At 48.0% G+C, this 22976-nt stretch overlaps 1 protein-coding gene across 1 annotated transcript in view; it reads left to right on the plus strand.

Moving 5' to 3' along the window:
* Positions 1-4131: 4131 nt before the first annotated feature.
* The window catches only part of KCNK9 (potassium two pore domain channel subfamily K member 9), an 87324-nt gene continuing 68479 nt past the window's right edge, over positions 4132-22976 (plus strand). Inside the window, exon 1 of the mRNA XM_050890673.1 lies at positions 4132-4717. Coding sequence (XP_050746630.1) covers positions 4132-4717 — 586 coding nt within the window. The remainder of the gene's footprint in view (positions 4718-22976) is intronic.

Consider the following 22976-nt stretch of genomic DNA (forward strand, 5'->3'; position numbering starts at 1 on the left):
CCCAAATTCTTTTAGATGTAAACAGATGTTTAAAAAATGACTGTGACTTTTCTCTAAGCAATGTTGAAACCTTTGCAAGTACCCAGAACTACAAATATTTCCCATTCCACAACCCCAGCAAAATGCTAATACTCAGATATTTCTCCAGCTTGACACTGCAGCCTGATCAGAGGAAGGCTGCGAGCTCATGGCCGTGCCTGTACCCTCCGTGACTGTCATGCTACTCTGTGCCCTGAAGTCCCATGGAAACCTCATCCCGTCCCAGCTGCCGACAGGCTCCGCTTTGACCCCACGCTAACCACCACTTTCCAGCTAAAGGTTAATTACTCCAGGGGACATTTCCATCCAAGCTGTTGCCCACAGGTTGCAATCCCTGCCCGAGTGCTATTTTTAGACCAGCTCCTTCGTTGCTATTGATCCCAAGTCACCCTCTGTTAATTAGATGCACACAACACACACAGCATTTGCAACTCATTTATCAATTCCGTTCAGCACCTCCCTCCCCTGAGATGTAATTTGGAGCCCTCCTTGAATCACGCTATTGATCTTTCCCAGCAACTTTGCTATAGGATTCTCTGTGTTGCAAACTATTTATAGATTCTTCTTCTCCTGCTCTCCCTTGGGGAATCAGAAATGGGCAATGGTAATCAGACTTCTATTTTTAAGATGTTGATCGAAACCAGATATTTCCTCTTTTCTCCTTCTTTCCCCTCCGTCCCCTTGTTGCTGTTACGTACAGGCTTCCTTCAGCAGGCGAGACCTTCCTGCTCCATGTGGTGCTGTAAAGATTCTGGTAATGCTCAGGTAATGTGATGCAGAATTTGCCCTGGGTGAAATCTTGTTTGCTGAATTAATGAATTCCTCCTCCTCCCTGCGTCCAAGAGTTTCACAAAGGGCTTTGTGACCTGTTTTGTCTACTCAGACTGAGGTGCACCTTTCAGAAGGCTTCAGTCTCGGAGACTGCCTTCTCAGCCTGCAGATTTGATCCATTTGCAAGGCACTGGGATCCCATTGCCCGCTTGTACCTCAGCAGGGGCATCCAAAGGCCTTAGACAATGTGTAGTCAGGAGTGAGACAGATGGACTTGCTTTTAGGGGTGGAGGATGACAGTAACGAGCCCTGGGGCTTAGGATTTGAGAAAGACCTAAAACAAGGGAACGTCACCTGAGGCTCAGAGAAGTCAGAAGCAGCTCAGCCTTCATTGAGTAAGGTTGAAAATCCCAGCTCTAACACAGGAGGAGGCCTACAGTTACCGTGGGCAAGGTGACACCAGAAGGGACAGCCTTGTTTCAGGGCATACATGAAAGCAGCCCCAACCTTCTGTGGTAACGCCTGCTGCTGAAAATCTGATGGTGAAGTGGGAGAGAGGTGTGCCAGGAGGAGCTGGGCAGGATGCGGGGAAGGGCCCTGGTCTGAAGCCTCGGGTTCACAGTGGGTCCAGAGCAGCCATGGGGATTGCAGCCCCCCCCAGCAGGGTGGTGGCTCAGGAGTCACCGGGCTGGGGCTGGGCCGTGTGGAGCAGGGCTGGCTCCTCTGAGCCACTGGGAACATGGCACTGTGTGTGCGTGTGTTGTGTGGGAGGATCTATGTGTGTGCCTGTGCTTGGGGAGGTTATGCTGTGGATGGGGAAGGGGCTGTGTGGTGTGCGTGGGGCGGCGGCAGTGTGTGGAGGGCTGTGGTGTGGTTGTGCAGTGTGTGTGTGACTATGTGTTGTGTGGCAGGCTTTGGTGTGTGTGATGCTGTGGTGTGTTTGACCGGGGACCGGGGGGGCGGTGGTGTGTGAGGCTGTGGTGTGTGGAGGTCAGTGTGTGTGGGGGGCTGCGTGAGTGGAACTGTGGTGTGTGGAGCTCTGTGCAAGGAGGGGGGAGGGCATGATGTGAAGCTGTGGTGTGCGTGGCTCTGTGTGTCTGTGTGTAGCTGTGGTGTGCGTGGCTCTGTGGATGTGTAGCTGTGGTGTGCGTGGCTGTGTGTGTGTAGCTGTGGTGTGTGGGGCTGTGGCATCTGGGGCTGTGGTGTGTGGAGCTGTCATGTGGGGCTGTGTGTAGCTGTGGTGTATGGAGCTGTGGTGTGTGGAGCTGTGGTGTGAGGGGCTGTGGTGTGTGGGGCTGTGTGTGTGTAGCTGTGGTGTGTGGGGCTGTGGCATCTGGGGCTGTGGTGTGTGGAGCTGTGTCATGGGGCTGTGTGTAGCTGTGGTGTATGGAGCTGTGGTGTGTGGAGCTGTGGTGTGTGGGGCTCTGGTGTGTGGGGCTCTGTGTGCATGGAGCGGTGAGGGCACGATGTGAAGCTGTGGTGTGCATGGCTGTCTCCGTGGCTGCGTGTGTGCGTGGGGGCCGTGGTGTGTGAAGCTCGGTGTGTGTACGCTGTGTGTGTGTGTGGGGGGGCGGTGGTGTGTGGAGCCGCGCTGTGTGAGGCAGACCTCAGCGTGGGGCCGCGCTGCCGCTGTCCCCCGGGCGGGCGCAGCGCTACCTGCGCTGCAGCCCGCCCCGGCCGTGAGCGCCGCCCGGCCGCTCCCTCCGTCCCGCCGGCCCCGCTTGCTCCCGCCCCCAGCGCGGGGCGCGGAGGCCGGGGCGGGAGCGGCAGCCCACCTGTCCCGGCCGTTACCCGCTGCTCGGCTCGAGGGCGGGAACGGCCGGCGGGCGCTGCGCCCGCCCGCCCCGCTCCGGGCTGTGCCTGAGGGAACGCCGCGAGCCCGCCCCGCCGCCACCGGCGCCAGCGCCCGGCCCCGCCGCCGCCCGGCCCCGCTTGGCGGTCGGGGCGTGGCCAAGCCCGGGGGAGGCGGGAAAGAGCCGCGCCGGGGGAGCTCCGCGGCTTCTCCCTGACAGGGCGGCGCTGAGGGGGTTAACCCGCTCCCCGCGGCGGGCCGGGGCGAGCTCCCGCCTCCCGTGCCGGCGCCGGAGCAGACACACACACACACGCACACACACACACACACATACACACACTCACACGCTCACGCACACTCACACGCGCGCAGGCGATGGCTGAGGGGCGCGGGCTCGATTTTCCCCGAGATGATGTCAAGAGCTTGGGAGAAGGAGGAGGAGGAGGACGGTTGCTCTTTTTCTTAACGGCTTTGTTCTAAAATCATCCTAAATAAAGCAGCTCCAGCCCCGAGCGCCGGGGAGCAGCCGTGAAAGTAGCTTTTTTTTTTTCCTTTTTTTTGCCTTTTTTTTTTTTTTTTTTAAATTTTTCTCCTCATCTCTGGCTTTGTGTCCGCCTGGGGCCGAGCCCCCTCCCCGCGCTCCCGGGCCGCTCTCTCCCCAGGGAAGCCGCCGGCATTTTTCCGCTCCTCCCGGCAGCCCGAGGCCGGAGGCAGCGGCCGCCGCCGTCCCGCCCCGCCGCTGCCCCGGGCAGGTGCTCCGCGGCTGCCGGCTCGCCCGGCGGGCGCCTCCTCGCTGCCCTCCCGCTTCCCCCGCCCGCCGGCCGGGGCGGCTCCGCGCCGCTCCTCCCGCTCGGCGCGGCTCCTGCGGGAGCGCTGGCTCCCCGCCGCCAGGGCCACGCCGGCGGCCCGGCACCCCCGCCTCCCGCCGGAGCGGCGGCGCGGCCCGCCGCGCCCGGGGATGCTGCCCCCAACTCCCCGCCCGCCGCCTGACACCGCCGCCGCCGCCGCCGCCCTCGCCGCGCCGGACGCCGCTCCGCTGCCCGCGCCGCGGCCACCTGCAGCAGCTCGGCTCCCCGCCGCCCGCCTCGCACCGCGGCGGAAGGAATAAAGCGCCCAGCCCGTCCCGACCCGCCCGGCCGGCGCTCCCCCAAGCAGCCGGGGCCGGGGCGGGTCGGGCCCCCGCGGGCCGCCCCCGACAGCCGGAGCCCGGGCGCCCGCCGCCCCTCGCCCCCTGCGCGGCCCTCCCGCGGATGGGCGCGCTGCCGCCGCCCGGCCCCCCCCGGCCCCGCCGCGCCGCCTGAAGAAACTTGGGACGGCGGCGGCGGCTTCCGCCTCCCCGCCGCGCCCCGCCCGGGCTGCGGGGACCCTTCCCCGCGCCGCCGCGCCAACTTCGCGGGGGGACCCGCCCGCCGCAGGGGTCCGGCCCGGGGCCGCCGGCCCCTCGGCGGGGCGCCGCCCAGCGCCCCCTTCCCGCGGCGGGGACCCCCTGCCCCTGGCCTCGGTGCTGGGGAGGAGCGGGGGTGCCCTGGATGGCCCTGCGCACTGGGACGGCTTGGTTTGGGCAGGTCCTGCGCAGAGTTTCCCGGCTCCAGGGCACCTGGTCCCGGCGCTCCAGCAGCCTCCTGTGCCTCTCCTCCTCCCAGGAGCCCGAGCAGGCGGGAGGAGAGCGGCCGCCGCCGCAGCACAAGCTGCCCCGGAGCAGCGGCAGCGGCGGCGGCGGGCGCCGCCAGCCCCCCCGGCAGCTGCCCCCCTGCTGCGGCTGCTGCGGCCTGTCGGATCCCCGGGCGGCCAGGGGGGGACATGGTCCCCTCACTCGCCCCTTGCTGGCGGCCATGAAGAGGCAGAACGTGCGGACCCTGTCCCTCATCATCTGCACGTTCACCTACCTGCTGGTCGGGGCTGCCGTCTTTGATGCCCTGGAGTCCGACAACGAGATGCGGGAGGAGGAGAAACTCAAAGCCGAGGAGATCCGGCTCAAAGGAAAGTACAACATCACCAGCGAGGACTACCGGCAGCTGGAGTTGGTGATCATGCAGTCCGAGCCGCACCGGGCTGGCGTCCAGTGGAAATTCGCCGGCTCCTTCTACTTTGCCATCACGGTCATCACGACCATCGGTGAGTGTCTCACTTCGGGGAGGCCCTCTGGGGCTGGGGCCGGGGCTGGGGCAAAAGCTCCCCTGGCTGGGAGAAAGGGAGAGGGGCAGGGGGGCCGTGGCATGCGAAGGGTTAAGTGCCGGATGAGTTTTTTGGCTTCCCTCCCATGTTATGTAATTCATTGCTCTTCATGGGCACTTGTTGGACTTGGCGGTGTCCCGCACGTCTTCCCATGAAGATGGAGCCTGCATCCCCTGAGTGGGACTGGAGAGGAGTGGGGCTGGCCTGGTGGGGGGGGTTGACGCTGGCCAGGTGGCTACCATCGAGCTGTGGCTTGGGTGGCAAGGAGGAGGGGAGAAGAAGCAGGGTGACACTCTCCTGGGGTTCCCCTCGGGAAGAAGGAGGCCCTGTTGCCACGCTCCTCCTTGCACCTTTGCTTAAGAGACGCGAGGAAAACTTAGGCAAAAGGCAGTTGGGTGAGGATGAAAACGATGAGGGCATGGGAACTGGATCAGCTGGGAAAGCCCTTGATGGAGCCAAGCGTAGCCCTGCTTTCGCAAACTTTGTTTTGGTGTTGACAAGGGCTGTGGTGGGGGTTCCCACAGCTGTGGATCCCACCGCTGGGCCTCTCCTGGGCATTCCCAGCGTGTTCCTGAAGTTTTTATTGCAGCTGGAGTGTCTGATGTGCCAACAGGTCACCGTCTGCATCTCCTTTGTGGGCACACGGTCCGACAGGCAGAACGATGCCCGCTGTCACATCCGTGCTGCCCAGCTTCCCAGACGTGCCATTTCCCAGGACGGTCGAGGGACAGTCAGTGGACACAGCCCCAGGCTGTCATTTTGTACTTCTCTGCTTCCCACAGCTGAAGCGGAGCGTTTTGCATAAAGTTTCCTTCCCTGCCGTAAAAATAAATACCACGATAACTAGAGGCTGCAGAGTGCACGCAGAACTGTGCTACAACTCTGGCTTTGGCTTGATGAGCAGGTTTGTTCTTCCTGGTTTTGTACTCGTTAAGGTGGATTTACTGAGGCGGTTGATAACGTTCTTCTTCCAGCGCTTCCAGATGTTCCCCCCCTAACATCTGGGGAGATCTGAAGAGACCTCTCTAGCTCAGTGGCTGTTTGATAGGGCATTATATTGAACAGGAGACGAAAGACTGGCTCTCTTATTAATACAGAAGGACTCGATCTTTTTACCATTTAGGGCTTGTTACAAGAAATTTGCACATTGCCACTTGCAGATACTGACAGTTTTCAGCAGAACGTGCTCTCCACTGCCCTTTGAGCAGTGTCTACTTCTGTTTGGTTTTGACTATATTATACCTGGGGCGGTAAAAAATTTCCTTTGAAAGACCATCTGACAGTATAAAGCCTGTTTGCCCTTATAAAAATAAGATTTTTAAGGGATAATTTCCTCTTCTGTTATTAGATATATTTATATAAGATGCATATATTAATAGGCTATAGAATATAAAGTAGAATGTAACTTTGGCTGATGACTTAGATTTCCTGCTGTTCATTATGATGTCAGAACTCTCCTTCCTCCTTCCGTCACTGATTCTCTCTTCCTCGATCTGTCTCTTGTCATTTATTTGTGCTAAGTGACTACTGGACTGTCATGCCCCTCTGGTTTACAGCAAGGCTTCCACGCACACGCCTGTGTACTCGCGATGCCCTATACTCCTGCCTAAGAGGTGGCTGCAATACTTTCTGCGTTCTTAAGCTCGGTGACAGGTAGAAAGGGCTGTTTTTACAGGAGTTTGCTGTTTTGGTTGTATTTTACCTGGAAACAAGTACAACTTGCTAGGGAAGCTTTAGCATTTTCTCCTGCGAAGAGCTCGGATTTGTTTAGGAAGCTCAGAGCACCTCAGCATGCAGAGGATAGTATGCGTTTCTCTAGGCAGAGGTGCTTTGGGATGTCAGAATTGTTTAAATTTAAAATGTGTATAGCAGTGGGGAACCACTGGGAGGAAGAGTGATAATAAAGAATGATGCAGAAAGACAGACATTCTTTAATGATTGTTCATTTGGGAAACTCTGCTCCAGGAGGATATGTGATCCGTCTTTCAAAAGTTTATTAATAGTTACTATCTGCATCTTGCCAAGCGCACTTCTATTTTGTGTATCGTCTCTTCAGTACAGAAGTAGCTTTGTGATGTTATCTGATCTACTGGTAGTCTGTAAAAGTGAGCATGAAAGGTGTTTCTTTAATTTCTTATTTATCCTAAAATAATTTGGTTCACACAGGGGAAAAAATGACTTTCTGTGTTCTCAGGAAAATAAGAGAGGATTTCTCCTCTATGTTTCTTGCACAGGGCAGTGATCTTAAATGTTCGTATTAATCTTTTGTGATGGTTCTTATTTTTAATCTGACTGCATGTACGCTCTCACATACATTTCGTTCTCCCTCTGAAACCTGCCAGACAGACTTCAAGAAGCACATGCAGTGGTGTATGCGTTAGTGAATGTGCTGTAGCCAGCAGGTGCTCCTGCAAAAGTGCATCTAACTAACCATCGCGGGCTGCTTTTTAAAACTGACTGAATAAAAACCTTCGTTGCCTAATCTAGAGTGCTACATCTGTCTCCACAAAACTTCTCTTCAGAGAAGTGGGGTAGGAATCAGCGGACCACAGAGTCTAGCAATATGCATATGATAGCAGATTAATTTATCTCTGACTTAATTGTTCTCCTTGATATTGCCGTGCTAGCAACATGGCTGAAGCGATTACCTCTTCACTGTGTTCATTTAAACTACTGTGGCTTTAATTCAATCCAAGGCGTTCATCGCTGGCCATGGACCACGAGCCAGTTGCCATCGGTAGCCTGGCAAACCCTGGCTCCTTACCGCCGGAGCCGGCGAGCGCGGCGCTGCCGAGCGGCCCCGGGCGGGGCGGGCGGGGCGGGCGGTGGTGCTGAAGGGACAGCTCCGGCCGCGCCGGCCGCCGCCTCCGCGCCGCCAGCTCCGGCCTCCCCGCGTCGGGCAACCTCCGCGGCTTGTTGCTTCTTGTGAAAGCACGTCATTAAAGACCTGTTTGGAAGGGAGGATGAAAAATTGACAGCCTCTCGTGCGAGGCGAAGCGCTGAGATTTGGTCAGCTCTCACATTTCCTCTCATCTGTGGCGTTTGGCTTCTGTTAGAGGGTGGCAGGGGGTTGTTGCTCACTTGTCAAGCTGAGTACTAAACAAAGAAGCGAGGGCTGATCAAGTAAATCACAACACTTTTTTTTTGCCACAACAACGTTTTTTTCTACTCCCCAGGTGTAATGTTGTTTTTTTTTCTTTTTTTTTTTTAACTGACCCAACCAAAAAAATTTGACAACCGCAGGTGCTACAACATTTGATGAGTCTGCTCTTAAAATCCATTAGCAGAAGAAAAATACCCAGCTTTCACAAAGTTTTGGTCATGTTTGAATTCTGTGAAAGTTTTTAGGTGATCAGAAAGAACTAATAAGCTGTTTTTGGCTCTCACCAGTTGCTGAGTTTATTTTGGGATTGTTCTCGCTTCAGAGTTAGCTGGTATCATTTCCTATCCATCTCCAGTTACACAGCCATTTCCAGTTACACAGCCGAAATGATGACAGAGGGTGATTTAATCAAGTTCTCCATCCAGCTACTTGTCTTTTCTGAGATACACTGTAGAATACACCACAGAGTTCATCAAGAGGCTGGATACGATGAATGAAAACACCAACCTTTGAAAACAAAAGGTAATTCGTAGGATTCCTACTAAGTTTTAATGCCCTCTTCTACAGGTTTATAAGAGTGAGTAAACTGCTTCTGTGTAAGCAGGTGTCAACACTGTCAAAATGTGTTATTGGTATGGATATCGCTCCATCATTTAGGCCTTAAAGGGTGATAGTCATACTTGATTTAACACCACCGAGCTCTAGTAAACACTGAATATTTCTGGAGGCTTGTGCAGAATGTAAAGAACTGAAAGCTGTTTATGTCACCCTAAAATGAACTGAAACAACAAACAGATTGAGGCTTTTTATTTATTTATTTTTTCCTGAGAAGTGACTGTAAGGGGAGCAAAATTAAGACAGTGTGTGCTGTGAATTGCTAGTCTCTTTTTCTAGCTTTTAGGCCTTTGTTTTCAGTTTCAAACCTACTACAAGCAGTGACTGAACTATCCTGGTGAACACAGACAAAATATTTTTTAAGAATGTGGTGTCATACCTGTAATGGTGAATGGAATGTCCACCTATTGACAGCTGTTTGGCTAGCGAGTAGCTAAACACTCAGGAACTGTCTACATCCAGATGAGGAGACTGCATACTTCTGGCAGACGGTGGCCTGACAGGGAGTTTGAACCTGCATTAATGAACTAAGCAAACACATGCTTAAGTCCATTTCAGGATAGTAGTTAAGTCTCCGTATCCTTTCTCTGCATCACTTCACCCTTCTGTAAAATGGGTATAAGAATACCAAGCTCGTAGTCTCTAATTTGGGTTAGAAAAAGGCATAAGTGTTTTCACATGCAAATTATTTTGTCAGTATTGCTCCTCCTTTAAGACCAGCCTCTGGTGTTTTGAGTCTGCTCTTGGTTTTTGATGGATGGAAATATTTAAAGGCAGTCCATTGAAAAGCTTTGAGTAGGGAATCATGGCAGATGGACAATTTGCAATGGAAAGAAAGAAAAGGAAGTAAGAAAACAAGACATGAAAAGGGAAAGACAGACAATAAAGACACCAATGCTTTGGTCAGTTAATGGCTACAGTCATGACTTGCCAGGACCATGAAGGTCATATCTCATATAAAAAACCAAACAAGCACAGAGTAGTTTAAAGCCACTCCATTATTTATAAACTCAGGTGAGAGTAGAGAGCAAGGTTTTCTGGTGATACAAATGCTTGTAGATGCACTGAAGTAAGGAATATATTCATCACACCATCTGAAGCTTCAGTGGAGAATGCTGGATGATCAGGACTTGAATATCTGTTGGTGCTATCTCCCAGGCAAGGAGGAGGGCAGCTTCAGCGAGCCACATGAAGATGAATTGTGCGTAGGATTTTGCTCCCCTGCATAACAAAAATGTTCTGCAAGACCTTTTCACACTCTATTCTTTGTCTCACAGAGATTTAAAAAAAAAAAAAAAATCCAAAATAGTGTTCTGCTAACACAGAGGGGACTTTGTGCCTACTTTGCTCACATGTTCGTAGAAACAGTTCTTGAGTTCTTGAAAACTGGTTTTGCAATGATACCTCACATTCCTGCCAGAGGCACATTAGCAAAAGCTTTTTAAAAATCACTGATAAGCAAGGCAAAAATACAGCTCAGACTGATGCTGAACTGCAACTTCCCACTGTATGGCTTACTGGCAGTGCAAATGCAGTATCCAGTAAGAGTCTGAAAACAGTTTTGGGGAAGCGTCGAGAAACCTCTAGCCACTCAGCTGGGTGATGGTGTCAGCAGATTTCCTTAGCGTGAGAAATTACTGTCTTGTAGTTTTTTAGGATTTGGTGCTCTTTCATTTCCTCCTAACTATTCATAACTTCTTTCTTTAACTGAAGCAAGTGAGATTTAGATTAGGCACGAGGAAACTCTTTCCAGCTGTCCGGGTGGTTGCATGCTGGAAGAGATTGCCTAAGGAGACTGTGGAATCTCCATCACTGGAGCGTTTTAAAAAGAGTTTAGACAAAAATCTGTCAGGAATGGTTGAGTTATAGCTGGTTTTGCCTTTGGGGAGGAAGATGGACTGGCTGACCTCTTGAAGTCTTTATCAGCCGTATGTTCTATGATTTTCTGAATCTTCCTTTTTCCATGTCTTGAGCTCTAATAGTTCCTGAGCTAGCTTGTTTTTCTTGAGAAAGAAAACCAAAGATCTTTGAAATTCCATTTTCTTCACTATATGGTCTTTGCTTATTAATTATTTTTCTATGCAGTAAAACCATTTATGTACCTTTGCAAGTGTCAGCATAGAAATATCTGTGTTTACCCACTGACAAGGCTACAGATTAGAGGTGTTGGTGAGTCTTTTGGGAAAGAAGTTAGCTGAAGAAGAAAATGATCCCGCTGATACAAGGATGACAAGCAGAAATTTACAGGGCAGAATAGGGAGGGAGAGGAGGTGTCCTGGACTAAGAGTAAGGGAAGAAGTTTAGCTGTTAGCTATGGGCTTATGCCTGCTTCAACTAAAAAGATTAAAAATCCCTTTGCTTTCTCTGGGAGCAGCATCAGAACTATGAGGCTTGATCTAAAGAAAAAATGATTAATGGAGAGCTTGCCTTTTGACACCATGGGTTTTGGGACAGACGCTGCTGGTCTGGCATAAAGCAAGGACCAGAATGCTGTTGTCTTCCCTTGAAGGCAATCTGAGCTGAGGTGCTTAGTTCCTTCAAGGCCGGAGCATATTCCTTCATAAATGCTGAAAGCCATGCTCATGGCTTCGCGCTGGAGTTACACAGCACTTTATATTCACAATGCTGTACTGACATTAGGTGATTCATCTTCACAACACCTCTGTGTAAAAATTATCCTCAATTTAGAGACAAGAAGATAAAATGACTTTCTGAAGATTCAGGTTGGGAACTATTTCTAATTGCCAAACAGCTCACTTCTCTCTCTTGCAGGCCACATGGCATTAGTTTATAGCCGGATTAAATGGTGAAGATGAACCAAAGGCAGAGAATGAATTCAAGGTGATATTAGCAAAGTCCTGCAGCTTAGGTCTTCTGACATCCAATAATAGCAGAACCTGGAGCTTTATTACATGAAGGTGCATATACAATTCTGGGTAATTATCTCTGTTATTACTATGCGTCTTCTGTCAAAGGCCCTTTAGGTTTTTAGGTACCCAGTTTCTATGGATTTTACTGAAGATCCTTGACTGGATCCGGATAAAGGCCACATGAAATATCCCCTTCCCCTGTAACAGATGCTAACAAGGACGCTTGCTGGTGATGCAGAACTAATCCGTAAGAGTCCTTGCTGCTTCTAAGTTGGACTAAGAGGTTACTGTGGACTTGCAACAGATGTTTGCTGTGTGTAGCAGGCCTATTCATCTCTTTTTGGCTTGTGGATATTTTTGAGTGAAACCACGGACTACTTCCGAAATTTCACATACGTAGATTGCTGCGATGCAAATTAATTTGAATTCTTTACCTTTCCTGGAGTATAGTTCATGGAATCTACTGACTTCAAGTTAAAATGTATGGATAGAGTCCTTCCCCCAGGTTACCTGTACCCTACCAGATGTCTGTGACTTGATTAGCTACAACTAAAATTGATATTGTTAGTGTTGTAGCTACGGCAGTTGCTTTGATTAAAGTGAGAGGGTCTATGGATGTGGTGCGTTGACCCTGGCTGGATGGCAGGTGCCCACCAAAGCGCTCTATCACTCCCCTCCTCAGCTGGACAGGGGAGAGAAAATATAACAAAAGGCTCATGGGTTGAGATAAGGACAGGGAGAGATCATTCACCAACTACCGTCACGGGCAGAACAGACTCGACTTGGGGAAATTAGTTTAATTTATTACCAATCAAATCAGAGTAGGATAATGAGAAATAAAAACAAATCTTAAAAATACCTTCTCCCCACCCCTCCCTTCTTCCCGGGCTTAACTTTACTCCCAGTTCCTCTACCTCCTCCCCCCGAGCGGTGCAGGGGGACGGGGAATGGGGGTTGCCGTCAGTTCATCACACGTTGTTTCTGCCGCTCCTTCCTCCTCAGGGGGAGGACTCCTCACACTCTTCCCCTGTTCCAGCGTGGGGTCCCTCCCACAGGAGACAGTCCTCCACGAACTTCTCCAATGTGAGTCCTTCCCACAGGCTGCAGTTCTTCACGGACTGCTCCAGCGTCGGTCCTTCCCACGGACTGCAGTCCTTCAGGAACAGACTGCTCCAGCGTGGGTCCCCCATGGGGTCCACGTCCTGCCAGCAAACCTGCTTCAGCATGGGCTCCTCTCTCCATGGTCCACAGGTCCTGCCAGGAGCCTGCTCCAGCACGGGCTTCCCACGGGGTCACAGCCTCCTTCAGGCATCCACCTGCTCCAGCGTGGGGTCCTCCACGGGCTGCAGGTGGATATCTGCTCCACCGTGGACCTCCATGGGCTGCAGGGGGACAGCCTGCCTCACCATGGTCTTCACCATGGGCTGCAGGGGAATCTCTGCTCCGGCACCTGGAGCACCTCCTCCCCCTCCTTCTTCCTGACCTTGGTGTCTGCAGAGTTGTTTCTCTCATGTATTCTCACTCCTCTCTCCGGCTGCAGCTGCTGTTGCGCAGTTTTTCCCTCCCTTCTTAAATCTGTTATCCCAGAGGCGCTACCACCATCGCTGATGGGCTCGGCCTTGGCCAGTGGTGGGTCCATCTTGGAGCCGGCTGGCATTGGCTCTATCGGACATGGGGGAAGCTTCTAGCAGCTTCTCACAGAAGCCACCCCTGTAGCCCCCCCCCCAAACCTTGCCACGCAAACCCAATACAATGGATTAGGGAATGTTAGGCAAAAAAACCCCCATAAATTAAGGCCTGATCCAAAGTCTGTTGTAAATAATGGAGAGAATATTTTGAGTCGTGGTTTTGGATCAGGCCATTATTTGACATGAATTCTACAACGCAAGGAGCTATATTCTATAGCAAACCAAATCCTGGAAAATATCTGTAATAGCAGTTTTCAGATTTTTTTTTTTTTTAATAATGAAGCAAACAGAGTTTGTGGAGTTAAAGTGTGTGTTGACTTTGGCATTTATACTGATTTTTATTTTTTTAATTGAAAGTGAAAGGCTAAACTACATGCCTATTGCATACCTTAAACTTTGAGGAAAGAAATCTTGAGGAAGAATGTTGATGCTTTTTATTCCATTGAGTTGTTTTGGTGGTGGTTTTTTTTACTTTGCTTTCTTTCATTGCTGCCAGGCAGTTAACAACCTCTTCTGATCCAACCTCTTCTGATCCAACCTCTTCTGATCCACTGAGATGCCTTTTTTTTTTTTTTCTAAAGTGTAATACACACTTACTTCTTTTCTGTTTTGGGGGAAGAACCTCCTAAGTTTCTTAGCAGTTTTTTTCTTTTTAAGGAGTTAAATGACCATTTTTTTAAAATATCTGGCCAATTGCCACAAGAGGCTTATGTAGTCATCAGTTGGTTAAAGGGTTCAGTATCCTTTTTAACTGCTTTCATTATGGAGATGATTAGGGCATGTCAGTGAAAGACATATCTCTATTAAGGACTCATATATTTGTTGATTATTAGGATGATTAGGAGGGAATAGACTATATTGTCCTTTCAATTCCCTTTGCACCAGCAAGAAAGAAGAGCTTCAGAGAAAAGCAGGCAAGCGGTGGGGTTAAAAGGTATCTGATGGGAAGCTGATTGTCTCCTTGCTCTCCCGTCACAGAAGAGGATCGCTCCCTTTGCTAGCTGGAGCCTTCTCAGACAGGAAAATTTCACAGAGCTTTAGGGCACAGATTGATGAATGAAACCTGCAGCAGCTCTCTCTAATTGTATAGTGCAGGAGATTAGCTGCGAGGAAATGTTCGTAGACTCCCAATTTAGGGATATTCTTGACAAATTGAAGGCAAGGTAGAAATAAAAGATCTACTCCCAAGGCAACTGGCACTATCAGCAATTTCCGATGCCTGTTACCATTAACTCATTACAGAGGTGTTTTGGGTGCAGATGGAATATTTTATTTCTTCCACCCTCTTTTCTTTTGATGTCCTCTAGAGAGGATGTCCTCCTCCTACATTTAAACCATCACAGGCCATTGCTATGGGAACTGTATCAGAAGTTAACTGTTGTAATAAACCTGTGACCACCTGGAGTTTTGAGTTGTCGCTTTGCTGCATTTCACACCCATCTGGAACTTTTCAGGACCAGACACAGCAGGAAAAGGTGTGGAATACTCTTGTTTCAAAGGTCTAGGCCTCCATTACTGGAACTAATGAACAGTTGCTGTTAACTGTTAATAGTTTGGACTGTATGGTGAAACAGGTCTGACTTCACTCAGTGAAAATAGTATTATTGGCAGTAATAATTTTTAAAAATCTGCAGTTTGATACTGAGGTTAACTTAGCTCTGGAAACTGGGGGACCTGCAATAAAATGAACTCCAGCAGCAGGAAGGACGTGGAGCCCTGACCATAAGGCTCTGCATGCAGGCTGTGTCATATAAGATACTGCATCTGAAATGTTTCAAAACTGTTCATGAAATAAAGATGATTGAACTTGCCGTTACACTCTTGCATCAGAGAAACACCTCATACTTGCAGAGATGACTTGAAGTCAGTGCTTCCCCACAGTTTTTCTGGCCTTTGGGCACTTCTTGGGCTTCCAGAGGTAGACCAGGAGTTTTAGAAGAGTTCGTTGCAAGATAAAGCATATAGTATTTCCTGCTGAGGACTAGAAACAGTAGAAGGATGCCCTTTCAGCATTATTCAGGATTGTTACATATACTAGGCTGTCAAAAAAACTGGATTGCCCTAGACTGCCAAAGAGGAAAAGAGCATATTTTGGAATGTGGAAGTCTGGGGACCAACATTGGGGAGTGAGAGTCTCTCCCAACATTTGAAGGAATCTACCCACCATTGCTCTGCCACATCCTCTGTAAAAGTCCCTGATCTACTCTTTGTTTGCTCCTGGCCACTAAATATGAATTATCATTGCAGTCTTTTTTTTCAATATTACTTAGGTGTGTTAGAAATGAGCTAAAGCTATTTCTAGGCAATTGATAGTTAAAACAGCAACACTGGATCTGTGCTATCAGAAGCACCTGGAAATCCCAGTGATTTGACCTGAATTCTTCAGTTGACCTTTCAACTGATATACTAAGAATTCAGCAATCTTCTCAAATTGTCTCCTTCACAGTTTTCTCCCCTCCTTTGCTGTTTCATGTGGGAATGAACATACCAAGAAGAGGCAGGAGATGGTAGCTGTTCAGTCTGTACTGATGCCCTATCAGCTTTTGCGGTCTTTTCTGGCATTTTTGTCTGACAAACAAATAAATGCTTAGCTAGTCGTTTGGCAGCAAAGGCTTAAGCTCATGATTTGCTCTTAAAACACATCCTGCCTAGTAGTAAAAGGCCTGTTATTTAAAGGGCACTTTTCAAAACAATTAGGACTTTAGTAGCAATGTGTTTGCCTTAATGAGTGCACTCTGCCAGCCAGAGGAAACAGCATAAGCTGATACCTACTGATGTAGGCCAACAGAGGCAAATTAGCAGTGTTACAAGTCAGTTCATGAATGTACTGCACGTCCAAGAGGTTTATTTTAATGCTTGAGAAGCACTAGGTATGATTCAGAATGGCTTCATTTTTGTTTTCTTCCCAAATATCCACCCCCAATTATATTTTAATTTAGAAGTCTTCGTACCACTCCTATGCTTGTGATACCTTAGTTTGTATGGGTTGCATTCAGCTCTGGTTTGACTTGTTGGACTGGCACCAGAGATGATTTTTCATAAGGCCTCAGTCTTACTTCATTGCTGTTATTGTATGATGTTTGAAGTCAATGTCCTTACGATGTAGGTAGGTCAGCTGCTGGCATTTTGGTATGACATAGATTTCTTTTTTAAAGGTTTCAAGAGGTTTTTCTTTTCTCAAGATTGGCCACAATAAAGGCTGGTGCTACTGAAGAGGTAGATGCATGGGATGCAAGCTTGGCTCTGAGTATCTAGCGACAGGTATCACAATGGAAGTTGCTGGCTCTTGAGCATATGTGGTCCTGATTTGGATGACTAGCTGAAACCTGACTGCAGGTTGGGTGATGAGCAGTTAAAAAACATTTCCACGATCTCTTTGAAAAGAATCCAGCCTGGGGACCTTTTCAAATCTGATCAAAACCACGGTCTGTTCCTGAAGAACTTGAGTGTGGTACAGTGAATAAGAAAAGCTGTTAAACAACAGCAAGGAAGCGTTAGAGCGGCCACAGAGAAAAAAAGTCTTTCTAGCAATGATACTAGTGAAACACTGAAATACATTGCCTGGGGAGGGTGTGGGGTCTTTGCTAGGTCTTGAAGAACAGGATAGACAAGCATCTGTCAAGAATGACCTATGCATGCTGTCCTGCCTTGCGGCAAGGTATGGACTAGCCTCCTCCTGCCTTATTTTTAATGGTTCTGTACACACACAGGCTGTTTGAAGTTTGTCTTGGATCTTGCTTGCGATCTATGTAAGTTTATCTTGTCCTTTTTTGCTGAAGGTTCCTGCTTCCCCGAAGGATTATCAGTGCATCCTACAATTTTGTCTCCAGCTGAATATCTGGATAAGAATCAAACCTCTTCTCTAAGCAGCAACTGTTTGCTGTCAGCAGTGTCACCAGTTTTTTATGGCTGCTGTTTGAACAGCTCTACCAGTGGCTGTTGCAGGGAAAAACAAACATGCTGCCTATCTTTAAAAAAGGGACAGGAGAGAACATGGGGAGTTAATGCTCAGTCAACCTAAATTTGATACTCAGAAAGATATTTGACCAAGCTGTTAAACAATCAGCGTGAAAGTACCTAGGGGATAACAAGGGACAAGCTGGAACAAACGCAAATTTTCTTGAGTAATTCACGTTGGACTTCTCTGGGTTGTTTTTTTTTCAATAGATAGCTGACAGTGGCAGAGCAGTAGATCGTGACGTTTATTACATATGTGGCATTATAATAGCATTGAGTTCTCATAATTACAGTAGAAAAACATAGGCTTGATTGAATTGCCACAGGTGGGTGGAAGGTCTGGATGCACACACACTGTGGACTAGAGGTTGCACTGTGGGTGGACTTATCGCATCTGTGAAAAGCACATACACTGTGCAGGTGGTTGTAAATGGGGCAGAAAATACAAACCCAGTTGCCCCTTGCTAAATCTGCCACCAGATAATTTCACAACAGGATAAAAAAATGCAAAAATACTTATCATTAGTTTTCTGTCAAATTGGATGGACATAACATGTACAGTCTTACAAGGGTCTGTCTTGTGGTTGCTACTATTCAATTTTCCCATTAATGGCTTGGCTGGTAGAACAGAGTACACATATTAATTGTGAGAGGGGTGGCTAGCACTTCGGAGGGCAGGAGCAGAATACAAAATGATTTTGATAAATTGGAGAAATGGTCTGAAATCGATATGATGAAATTCAATAAAGACAAGTGCAAAGTATTGCACTGCAGAAGGAAACGTCAAATACACACATAGAAAAATGATATGAACTGACTAGATGCAAGTAACCAGCAAGTCGAGGGAGATGATTCTCCCCCTCTACTCCGCTCTTGTGAGACCCCACCTGGAGTACTGCATTCAGCTCTGGGGCTCCCAGCATAAGAAGGACATGGACCTGTTGGAGTGAGTCCAGAGGAGGGCCACGAAGATGATCAGAGGGCTGGAGCACCTCTCCTATGAGGAAAGGCTGAGAGAGTTGGGGTTGTTCAGCCTGGAGAAGAGAAGGCTCCAGGGAGACCTTATAGCAGCCTTCCAGTACCTAAAGGGGCCTACAAGAAAGCTGGAGAGGGACTTTTTACAAGGGCATGTAGTGATAGGACAAGGGGTAGTGGCTTTAAACTGAAAGAGGGTAGATTTAGATTAGATGTAAGGAAGAAGTTCTTCACTGTGAGGGTGGTGAGGCACTGGAACAGGTTGCCCAGATAGGTTGGGGATGCCCCCTCCCTGGAAGTGTTCAAGGCCAGGTTGGATGGGTCTTTGAGCAAGCTGGTCTAGTGGAAGGTGTCCCTGCCCATGGCAGGGGGTTGGAACTAGATGATCTTTAAGGTCCCTTCCAACCCAAACCATTCTATGATTCTATGAAATACTGCAACATCATGCTGATAAAGTGGACTGCAGTCTAAATATGAGTCTATGGTGTGAGATGTTCAAAACAGGCAAGTGATGGATGTAAGTCACAGAAGGTAGCTATTCTGTTTTGGTGGTATTGGTAAGGCTTCAGCTTGAAAACTGGTTCCAGTTTTGGGCACACAGTATTTTGAGAAAGGAAGAGAAAAATCAAAATGCTAAGAGAAAACTTGACCTGTATTCAGTGTGTGGACAGAGATTGTTTAGGCTGGAAAAGAAATATATGACGGGAGGAATAATAACAGTCTTCATGTATGTGAAAGGTTGTTGTAAAGAGGACAGTGATACTTTTTCTACATGTATACCCAAGGTTTACTCTTCAACACGGCAGATGTAGGTTCATTGTCAGCTGTGAAAACAGCTGTAACATGATCTGTAAGGAACTTCCAAAGTGCCAGTAGTAGGATATTTATCTGAACAGGTTAAACAGTTGTCCAACATGCATGGGCTTGGTATACGTCAGCCTGCTTCAGATCTGAATGGACTAGGTTACCTGTTGAGGTCTCTCCAAGCTATGTGTTCCTAGGAGTGGATGGCTGATAGCTGCTGTACAGGAGCTGACTGATGACTTGAGTAACCCCTAAGTGATGGACTGAGGATCTAAGCAGGTCAAATAGTTTATTGAGGTTTCTCCCAGCCCTCAGCTTCTGGGATTATACACTCTATGGATGTTTCTGAGTACCGCGGTAAATGTACAACAACATTTGCTATCTGGCAGTGGACTTCATTATGGTCAAGGCTGACCTTGCCTTTAAGAGAGCTGTTCCACTAGAACAGGCATCAATATGCATCTTGCAACCCCCGCTCATTTTGCATTTTGGGTTACAAATTCTGTCATGCTGAAACAAAGAGGTTTCTCCTCTTTCCCTAAATCCCATGCATACAAACCAGCAATTTCCATAATACAGACAATCATCCAATCTGTTATCTTGGCAGACACCAATGCCTTTCTACTTTGGAGGAAGGAAATGTATCCCATAATACACCTGTGCAATATATGGCGATGGTGATTTCGTTGCTAACCCCCGCAGCAATCAGTTTATGCCCTCAAGCATGGGATTTGATTATCCTTGTCATTATCTTAGCTACAAATGTTATTAGCAGCCATAAAATTGTCCATTAAAGTGAGAGGAATTACTTGCCTGCACCAAGGGGAGAACAGGTAATTTACTACACAGATTTTAAGCCCAAATGCACTTTTTTCCAGAAGAGCCCTCTAAGCCTTTGTACAGCCTCCATTTTTGTATTTCAAAACCTGCTTCCCCCTCTGTGGGCTTCAAGTCTGGGTCTTTTACTGTAACAGTGAGATAGATACATGCCGTTCTTGAAATAACCTCAGAGATCATGACCATATATTTCTTCGTGTTCCATAGCTTGAATGAATTCTTCCCTAATTCTGGAAGTACAGATGCCCAAACTTTTGTTAGGTTCCATAATTTCTAGACTTCAGTGTTGGTCCAGGCTTCATTTACACACAAACAATCCTGGATGCCTTGGGCTGACTTGGCATCCATGGACTGATTGTACATCCCTGGTTGAGTGTAGGATCAGTTGATCTGCTCCTGGCAGGGTCACTTTTATAGGTTTTCTTGATACTGCAATACTAGTTTTTTATGAGAGGAAGAGATGATGTATCACAGAGGCCAAGAGAAGATGCTGTGTCTGAGTGGGTGAGATCCAGGGTAGTGTCTGAAAAATTTCTTTGTCTTCACTAGGACTGGCTGATTCATTCCCTTCCCACCACTCTGTTAATTCCTGTTCATATATAAGTGCACCGTAAAGCTGCTTTTTTATTCCCATGTGGTATCGTGTTCCCACCCCCTTCCATCAACAGGGAGTGAGAGAGACCACCTACGTCTTTCCCAACAGACAAAAATGGTGGATCCTAACAGACTGGGACAGATTCTGATCACAGTTGCTCTCTGTAAGTCCTGTGGAACTTGGTTGTTTTGGTGTATTTGTTGGCTTTAAACTGATATGAATGTGTGCAGAATCTGGTCTGGAGAGCCTGTATTTTGAAGGAAGCATCCCCTCCTACTCACCCAACACATTCACACACACGGTATAGCATCAATATTAGCTCCTGTAGCAAATGGAAAATGTGGTAGTAGCCTGAAAGGAAAAGAAGATGTTCTCAAACAGGGCTTAAAAAAGTAAATAAACATCATATAACCCACAAAATCAATACAGTTCCATATTAGCCATTACAGTTATCTCTGTCTTTGTCTCCATCATACTGTGCACATTTCAGTGCTGTGGAAAATGTATAACTCAGAGGACCTCATTTCAGAACTTGGAGATGGTATATTAAATGCAGGGTCTGGGATAGAAGGCCTGACAGAGATTCATGTTAAATAACAGAAGAGGTTTTCCCCTTCCACCCCCCGAAACAGCATTAACTGAACAAAAGAAATGTGAATATATATCCAAAATGGATATATATTCATGGGTGTTACAACGTTATTAGAAACAACTCCTCAAAAGCTCTTTTTTCCTGAGTCATCTCCACTGACTTAAAAAATGATTTTGCAAGAACAAATGTTAGGTTCAGGACGTCCAAGAGGGGACAGCCTTTTAGCTTTCTGCATTCTAAAAGCTTTAGATTCCTCAGCTGCTCTTCTGCTTGGAGGGAATCCTAGACGGAGGAATGTCCTTATGCTTTCCAGTCTATGTCTCATAGCCTTCCTCCTTTACTCTTCATGTCTTCCAACACAATCAGTAATATTCAAGCTATTCTTGCGGGCTTCTCTGTTGAATTTGTTCAAGCCAAGCTGCTCTTGGCTGCTGAAGGCATTCCTTCTCCTCCTCTTCCTTTGAGAACTTGATGTCCCCGTTGATCCAGGAAGCAAGAGTCAGGACTACGGACTAAGCAGGTGGTTGGTGGTCTTCCCAACCAGAAGACTGTGTCATCACCTGTCTCAGTGGAAGTTGTGTTAGATTTAAAAGGAGGAAATGCTCCTGTGACCCAGGGCCATTCTTTGGTTGCTTGCCTAATACACATAATATTGGGGGAACATCCTGTGTCTTTTGAATGGTGACTTTTGCTTCCATTCACAGTGCACAGCTCTTTGCCAAGGAGAGGCTGGCAAGTTTTCCTGCACAGCACATTGGTAGAGACTTTGAAGAAGAGGAGAAGCTGGAAACGTCTATTAGGACAAAATGGACCATTGCTTGGAATCCTTCATTCAGGTGATTTCCTGAAACAGAAATGTCTGGTTTTGGTGCTCTTCAGTCTTCTAGTGTTTTAGTTCTGTATATCAGAAAAGGTGTGCACGCTCACTGAGTCTGCTGGAGAGCCACAGGAGCTGTGCTTCACTGTGTTTGCTTTTCTATTAGAAAGATAGTATTACCTGAAATGTAGATTGATAGATAGATAGACAGATAGATAATTTATTTTCTTTTGTACGTACCTTTTAATGTGACATGCTCCAACCCTTTTACAAATGTCCATAGGCTGTCTAGGAGGTCCACAGCCTTTCATCTTGAAGGGGAGACAGAAGGCTTTTGTCTCTCCTCTGGCTTCTCCTTCACCTCCCAACTGCAGTGCTTGATGTCGATCTTGCTGCTCAGAGTGCCTTCAGCGTGTATGAGACCTGGGGGCCTGGGTTTCTTGTCTCTTTAATGGCATTCCGTGAGCTTGTGTTCAGAGAGAGACAGAAAGATCAAAGGGTGTGCAAGTGCACTGCACTTGATTTTGCTTACACCAATATGAATCGATTGACTTCACTGAGTTATGAGGGATTTACAGCTAGGGGAGAACAGATTCTGACCTAATGGCTCCAAAAGAGGCTTTTCTAGGATGAGCAATGTAATTAGAGCACTGGAACAGACAGATTTCGTGACTCATCTGTGGGTCTGCAGTCTTTTCTTTGCTTCTAGTAGGGTGTTCACTAATGTCACCACACTTTCATTTCACCCGTGGGCTGATCTAATGAAGGACCAGCCTTTGCTTGAACAGAAATGTCTATTCAGCTGCAAAGCATCCTCCAATCTTCGTGTCACTGTGCGAACTTTATTTACTGCAGAGCACCCAAGAAGGGACCAGCAAGCTCAGGACCAGACACTGGGGTAGTGGAAAATTTCCACTTTCTTCCTTTGTTGGAGTAAAGCAGAGGATTAAAAGAAATAGAAGAAGTGAGGCAGAGGCCAGGGAGAATGGATTGATGACTGGGCCCATTTAGTAATCCCAAATATGTGTCTTAGCAAGGGACAAAATGGTGGAGCACATGTGCCAACGTCAACCTGCTCTATATATCCAGCTGAAAAGCAGTACATGCATTTTGAAATCAGTAAAACTCCTTTTCAGAGCTGGTTGGAGGTCTGGGGATGAAATATTTTTGTTAGAAGATACCAATTCACTGAGACTGCAAAGCATTAATTTGGGAAACTTTTCTGAGAACGTTCCCTAAGTTTGGGAAGAGGAGGTAATAATGGTCAGTGTAAGAGGGACTAAGCATGTGTTTGGAATGAGTGGCAGTGAGCATAGTCACAAGGCTCGGGCTTGTCTCATCCAGGT

This window comes from Gymnogyps californianus, chromosome 2 (genome assembly GCF_018139145.2).
Source record: "Gymnogyps californianus isolate 813 chromosome 2, ASM1813914v2, whole genome shotgun sequence".
NCBI lineage: Eukaryota > Metazoa > Chordata > Aves > Accipitriformes > Cathartidae > Gymnogyps > Gymnogyps californianus.